Source organism: Ylistrum balloti, unplaced genomic scaffold (genome assembly GCF_031769215.1).
Source record: "Ylistrum balloti isolate Yb309-2 unplaced genomic scaffold, AGI_CSIRO_Ybal_v1 Utg370120, whole genome shotgun sequence".
NCBI classification, from domain to species: Eukaryota; Metazoa; Mollusca; class Bivalvia; order Pectinida; family Pectinidae; genus Ylistrum; species Ylistrum balloti.
Genome location: NW_026782137.1, coordinates 1082293 through 1089921, shown reverse-complemented (window position 1 = coordinate 1089921; position 7629 = coordinate 1082293). Strand labels below are relative to the sequence as shown.

The 7629-nt window shown below is 34.8% G+C and overlaps 1 protein-coding gene across 1 annotated transcript; it reads right to left on the bottom strand.

The window, feature by feature from the left end:
• Nucleotides 1–6271: 6271 nt before the first annotated feature.
• On the bottom strand, nt 6272–7123 carry LOC132550300 (uncharacterized). Its single transcript, XM_060214344.1, has 2 exons — nt 6899–7123; nt 6272–6655 (listed from the first exon to the last, which is right to left on the bottom strand). Exons 1-2 carry the CDS (start codon nt 7121–7123, stop codon nt 6272–6274), a joined length of 609 nt encoding a protein of 202 aa, XP_060070327.1.
• Nucleotides 7124–7629: the final 506 nt, after the last annotated feature.

Genomic DNA, 7629 nt, shown 5'->3' with positions numbered 1-7629 from the left:
AAATATAGTAAATAAACATGCATGTGTGTCTCACCGAACAACATTGTGAGATTTCGAGAGATTGTATGTCGGAACTGTTCAAAGCATTGTCTTATAAAAAATGTTGTACTCGACGGCCAAGTTCAGGGGGATACATGTGGATGGAGATCTCTACGAAAGTATTAGAAAAAACACAGTATCATTTATTGCAGTAATTAATCAAGCAATAAGTTAAAGCGTTAAATTGAAACGTCGAATCAGCTTGTTCCATTTAGTAAAATGGCGGAAGTCAACTGATACCCATTGTTGGTGTTCCGAAAATCTGGTGAAATCTGAATGGTGTCACATGGCGCTTGTATATCATACGTTATAAAACTGTGAGGTAATTTGGGTGTGTAATGTCCGTACAATGTCCTTCTGAGGGCTTGTAACTGATTGATATAGCCTGACAATTCGATCTGTTTTAAAAGATCTCAAGATAAAACTTAGCTGTATAACATGTAGCTCTTGTCATTGACCATAACTTGGAAGTAAACACTTTACGGTTCAAAGTCAGGGTCCGTAAAAACAAACAACGCCTTGTCTTATAGAGGCTGCTATCGCATATGTGTCGTCCTGGGGTAAACAAATTACAAAATGTATATCCTTGTTCGTTTTTTATGATTTAGAGTATCAATATTATAATTTTGTTCTTAAAAACGCCTAAAACATTTGATATCTGTTACATATGTATTGTTTGTTGTTGGTTTATTTTGAAAGTTCTATGTCAATCTTTTCTCGTGCTTTTATTAATTTTTATGACAACCTTGCACAGAGACAGAGTTGTAACAGTGCATTGTTAGAGGAAAGCCGTGTCCAAATAACCACTACGCTGATTTCCTGTCCGACAGTTATTTTGATTTTAGAGAATATTTTAGTTCTATAAATCCTACCAAACTTTGAATTTTATTCTGAAGCAGTAACCTACTCTCGTTTTTTATTTTTTCAATCGTGACTTTATAATCACCATGACTTCCGGTTCACCAGAGTATACTTCAGGACCTTGCGACTTGCACTCCCGTTACCGGTTCACCGGGGAGATTTATCTTTAATCTGCATTGTTAAATTGACAAATATTTAAGTTTTTTCACTAAGTCACACTTACAAACGTATAATGGAATGAAACAAACGGCATTATTGTTTCAAAGAAAATGTGTTTTATGTGTCATCCAGTGAAAAAAATGTTTCAATGGAAACAAAACAAAATCAAGATTTACCACCCAGTAAATAAGTTTTCCTATTACTTGTTATTGGTAGAAGTAAATCCCAGTTTGTGTACACGATAACTGATTTTTCTTTTTACCGGTTGTTTAATGGTTAATTGTACATTATGTAATAAGTTCCCAGTTATCTGTTGCAATATTTTGATTATTCAACACGGAATTTTAATTGACTGTAACGATGACCGAGAAGTTCTCGAGAGAGTGGTTGCAGAAGGGTTTTATTGGAAATCGAACTTAGAAATTATTATGTATATGTATGTATGATGTCTACTGAGATTGTGACATTGACATGATCACCAGAATATGAAGCATACTTTCCCGTAGTTTTCTATGATCACCAGAATATGAAGCATACTTTCCCGTAGTTTTATATGATCACCAGAATATGAAGCATACTTTTCCGTAGTTTTCTATGATCACCAGAATATGAAGCATACTTTCCCATAGTTTTATATGATCACCAGAATATGAAGCATACTTTCCCATAGTTTTATATGATCACCAGAATATGAAGCATACTTTCCCGTAGTTTTATATGATCACCAGAATATGAAGCATACTTTCCCGTAGTTTTCTATGATCACCAGAAAATGAAGCATACTTTCCGGTAGTTTTATATAATCACCAGAATATGAAGCATACTTTCCGGTAGTTTTCTATGATCACCAGAATATGAAGCATACTTTCCGGTAGTTTTATATAATCACCAGAAAATGAAGCATACTTTCCGGTAGTTTTATATAATCACCAGAATATGTTTTCTATGATCACCAGAATATGAAGCATACTTTCCGGTAGTTTTATATAATCACCAGAAAATGAAGCATACTTTCCGGTAGTTTTATATAATCACCAGAATATGAAGCATACTTTCCGGTAGTTTTCTATGATCACCAGAATATGAAGCATACTTTCCCGTAGTTTTATATGATCACCAGAATATGAAGCATACTTTCCCGTAGTTTTATATGATCACCAGAATATGAAGCATACTTTTTTTCGTAGTTTTATATAATCACCAGAATATGAAGCATACTTTTTTTCGTAGTTTTATATAATCACCAGAATATGAAGCATACTTTTTTTCCACCAGAATAGTTTTATATATAATCACCAGAATCACTTTTTTTCAGAATATAATCACCAGAATATGCATACTTTCCACCAGAATAGTTTTATATGATCACCAGAAAATGAAGCATACTTTCCCGTAGTTTTATATGATCACCAGAATATGAAGCATACTTTCCCGTAGTTTTCGATGATCACCAGAATATGAAGCATACTTTCCCGTAGTTTTATATAATCACCAGAATATGAAGCATACTTTTTTTCGTAGTTTTATATAATCACCAGAATATGAAGCATACTTTCCGGTAGTTTTCTATGATCACCAGAATATGAAGCATACTTTTTTTCGTAGTTTTATATGATCACCAGAATATGAAGCATACTTTTCCGTAGTTTTATTTTCATTGCTGAGTGAATTATAAAGTAGAAATGGTATAGCTCCAACTTGGACACAAAATATAGTATCATTTGTTTTTTTATGCGGCGAACACTTTCAAAACTAATCTGCTCTACTCGACATAATGTCTTCTTTGCGGCATGTTGCACCCTATCCTCCTCTCTCACCCACGTCACTCCTCTTTTCTCACATATGCACTAATTTCCCGTCGTTCCTGATCCACAATAAACGAATAAGAAAGTATATGTGAGTGATCGTATATTTATCATTACATCTGTAGTAATGTATAATTTGTAGTTCGTTTGATGGTAATGTGGCCCCCGGTCTTGAACTGTTACTTCCTTGTACTACTCCACTCGCATTCATCCGGTATTAATATCAGTAATATACATGTTATCAAATAAAAACAGGTTAGTCACATGGTTCGGCATTACAACAGACTAAGACGTGAAATATAACATATGAACCAGTACTTTTGTTATGATTAAAAATGACGCATGCTTTGCAAACCTGCTGGCAAAACCCGGAAGCTAAGATTGCGTGTTCCTGAATTTAGAAATTTTTCACTCCGGGAAGGATCATGAAAGAAATGCTTTTAATACAAGGGTTATTCATTGTCTAATCATGTGCTTCCTTATATCGAATACTTTTGCAGTCAAAGTCTGCCAAAAGTCAAATACGTCATCTGGGAAACATCAATGTTACAATCACAGGCTGTACAATCTACAAATATTTAATTACGGTTGTCTCCCCTTAGTTGTTTGGCGCCATAGCCTGTGTTACCGATTCTTGCCTCACTGTGCTTTACTCATCAATTGACCCACAGCCATCTAAAGCGAAATTGAAACTTAGAGTTAAATGATTCACATCTGCTACATATAACGTTACCTTGAAGAATTTTATAACGATTTCTATCACGGTTCTGGTTCGTGTTTTTACCTGACATGTCTGCGGGTTGAGTAAAACTAGAAGAATTGATTAATTATATGATAGTTAGTGATATCAAAACTTTTATTGAGACACCGAGTTATTGATGATAGACTTAGCAAAGTCGACATCAATTCAAGAAACAAAGACAAGTCTTATCATAATACTAAAGCAAACTACATGTCGAAGACACGTCTTAAATGGTCTCTCCAAGATATGTCTTATCTTTTTATGAGCGAAAAAATAATAGGCTATATGTAATTCAATCAGACATTTTACCTTCCTATTCTTATAAATTACCGAGTTTTCAAACGCATTATTCAATTATAGAAGCAATTCTCATACACTACAAGCGTTTCGTTGACAATTTTCAAAAGCTTGAGTCTTAACTTCCTATAAAGTTGATCTATCTCCGCAAGTACTCGTATCCTTGTGGAGCTATTAATAGATAAAGAGATGAGAGAGCTAAATTTATGACGTGTTTCGTTTGGAAATGAAGTTGTAATCGTGAATTAGCACCCGCTTAAGTTTTTTATTTAAAACATACGGTTTTCTCGTTTAATGGTCTGTTGAGACCAAACGCCTATACCATGAATCCCTGATATATTTGACAATATGCCACGATGACAGTTACCAAACAAGTTACACCAAAGTGTGTCAACATTTGTCAAATAAAGAATCCATCTCCCTCGTAGAATGTAATGCTTTAAATGGAGTTTATGATAGAAACATGTGTCTCGCATCAGTTGTACTTAAAGGGTGATGGTACCAGAATCGCTGTCATGATCTCGGATACAAAATCAGGTATGACGTTTATATATGCCTGTTTGACCTAAATGTGTCCAACAAAGATATCGGGAAAAATACATTTCTCGTTTCGGCGAATTGGTAATTTGATAGATTTATCGAAACGCTCATGATCAGAGAAAATATAATGTCTCGTGTACGACTGTTTACAGGACATCAAAGCAGCCTCAACACGGTGGTGGCTTACTTCAAATACTATTTTTACACACGTTGCACAAATTGGATTGATCAAGTTGCCCTGATAAGCACCATGCCTCTGATTTGTAAATCATATTCATAAACATTGTCTACGTACATTTAATATAATCATTCGGCAACATTTTTTCAGTGAGAAAATTAAGCTTTTTTGTGGCCTTTTTTTGTAATTTTTTCGGTGGGGGAAGGAAGGGGATAATTACAATTAGACTAGATTGTCATTATACGCTACTTTTAATGTATCAATAACAAAACAAATAGAATTATAGAATTATATGTTTCAGTAATTATTTCATGATTGTTTTACGATCACCAACGTGCTCATGTTCCGTTTTCTAAATCTTTTGTGGTCTTATTATTCTGTTCAAAATTTGTAAAAACAGCAAACCGTAATTTCGTATTCAAGAAATGTATTGATACATAAACTTGTAAGTGTTAGCTATCTAACTAACACAATGCAAAAGTCAATTTTCATTTTTATGCCGAGTTTGTCAGGAGTTCAGCCGTATTTTAACACGTAACAGGAGTTATCTCCCTTTATTAAGATTATAGTACAACTTAATGTCGGATAAGGAAAATAACAACAAAAGTAATCAAATACTACGAATTAATATTTAATACCTTATAAAACAGACTAGATTGTAAATAACATTGTATATATTATAATGTATAAACATTAACAAAATGAAATTGATCACGTTGTACTATACACTTGATGTGAAGTATTTTGGCAGGGTTCCTTCCTTAATAAGGATTATCACGCTAACGGTCATGATTTCAGATTAAATAAATGGTTAAAGTCACATTTGCAGTTTTTCCAACTATTGTCAATAAAGTCGATTTACATTATGTACCATACACATTCGATTGAATTCCAAACACAGTTATATTCCTGTGGCAAAAGTTTATTTAGCCAATCAGAGCACGGCTGTCAGTGTTGTACCGTATCTCGATCATCTGGTCTCCGTTCTGCTCTGAATCCACCACGTGTATCTTTCAATTTGGACTAATTTTGGTTTCATGTCTAAATTTCCTGCAAAATATGAAAGGATGTCTAATGAGTCACATGCTCAGTATACATGTTTAAACTATCACAAACTTGAGAATTGCCCGTTAATCATCATAAACTGTATATCACTAATGACATGTCGGCATGATGTTGTTCTAACTATCAAGCAAAGGCTAGTTAACACCTATAAATCCGTTTATCAGACTTTGTCACACATTGTAACATACTTAACGTTTTAATACTAAGATAACCCTAACATTGAAATCGTTAACTTACCGTTCAATGTAGGCATAATTCGCTCAGTGGCGTCGACGTTGTCAGGATTTGGTCAATGTCATCGCCCACGCCATCGGCCAATAATTGCCGAATCCATCGTGGTTTGTCCGGGGACTCAGGAATGGTACTGAATCATCTCTATGGGGCTGTCCTCATTTGAATCTCGCATTTGGTTTTGGCAGTCCTTGGATAGCTGACGACAATAGGTATTTGTAATACCTTCCCTTGCATAGCACTATTGCGGGGGTGATTTTGGTTTTCAGAAATATCCACTGTTAGAAGCAGATATAATATGAGATATCGTTTTCAATATGACATGAAATGATAAGATGTACTCTGCTAACACCCTCATACTGTAGTTTCACCATCTGAACCAGATTCTTCTGTAGAATAAATTTCTTCATATCCAGAATCACTGGCGAAAACCTGTCCATATTGGGAAGTCAAGTCACATGATTTCCAGTTGGCATGTAAAAGACTAGAGTTCACTGGGTGCTGTGACTGGGGCGCGGAAAAGTCTGTGGTGGTGTTCGAATCACATTTGGAGATGACTATGCCCGGTAATGACATAGAAGAAGATAAGTTTGCTGTAGAGACATCACTGATTTCACATGAGCTGGCACCTAAATCCTTGGCACCTCCGTGACGTCGTTTGAATTTTATTTCCTCTATTGTCTCATTAAGAGTCAACAACTGTTTCATTAGAGATAGGTCCTGGTCCATAAGTCCAGCCTGGAATTAATATGTAAAATTTCTATCAACATCAAAATTAGGAAAAGCTGTAAGATTACTTAAGTATTCTGAATGATAAGATTTTAAGAGTGACATTACATTTCTATTGTACTTCATCAGTACTAATTTAAATAAGATTTTTAAAAATAAAATTTCAAGTGTTATTATGTAGAGACATTTCGTTAAACATGAACAAACGATGACTCATGGAAAATGATTTCTTTGGTGAATTTAAAAACTTACCATTTCTCGTCTTAATTTATCCATGGCGGAATCCATAAAACATTTTGGTTTGTCACTTTTCTCCTCTGTCTTTTTAATCTCTTGTTTTCCCATTTCCTCTTTGAAATTTTCTGTCACTCGTTGTCTGTCCATGTAAAATTCACGGCAGGCGTTTGAAAAATCGATGGAAGCGTAATAATGGTCTTGTTCCTCCATAGCTTGTCCAGACGTCTTGACCATTGTCATAAATGACTACTTGACCAAGACTAGTTATAAGTGGTGGATATCCTCTGATATTAGACTATACCCGTTTATAAACCTCCGAGGTTTTCACAGTCAACCTTAATCCAACCGCTCTATTGCATTTACAGGTGTAATTCTAAATCATTCCTACAACCCACCTGTCTTATATACTACACCTGGATAAAGCTTACCTGTACAAGCTACCAGACGTTCTTGTTCGTAATTGGTCGTTATTATTACGGGGTAAGCTCGACGTTCCAGGTAAATATACATAAAGGTACACAGAATGATTGACACCCTAAATAATCTCTCTAAATTTGCTCACGCTCCGCCCCCTAACCTGATTCAGTAAAGCATAAAATCTATATGATCATGTTTACAAGTTAAGTCCCTATCTGATAAATCGTCTACTTTTCGATCAGAGTAGTACATAAAAAATCTACCAGAGTCTCTATTACATCCCTATACAATTCAGGGGTGTTCAGAATCAGTCATGTCAAGAATTGACA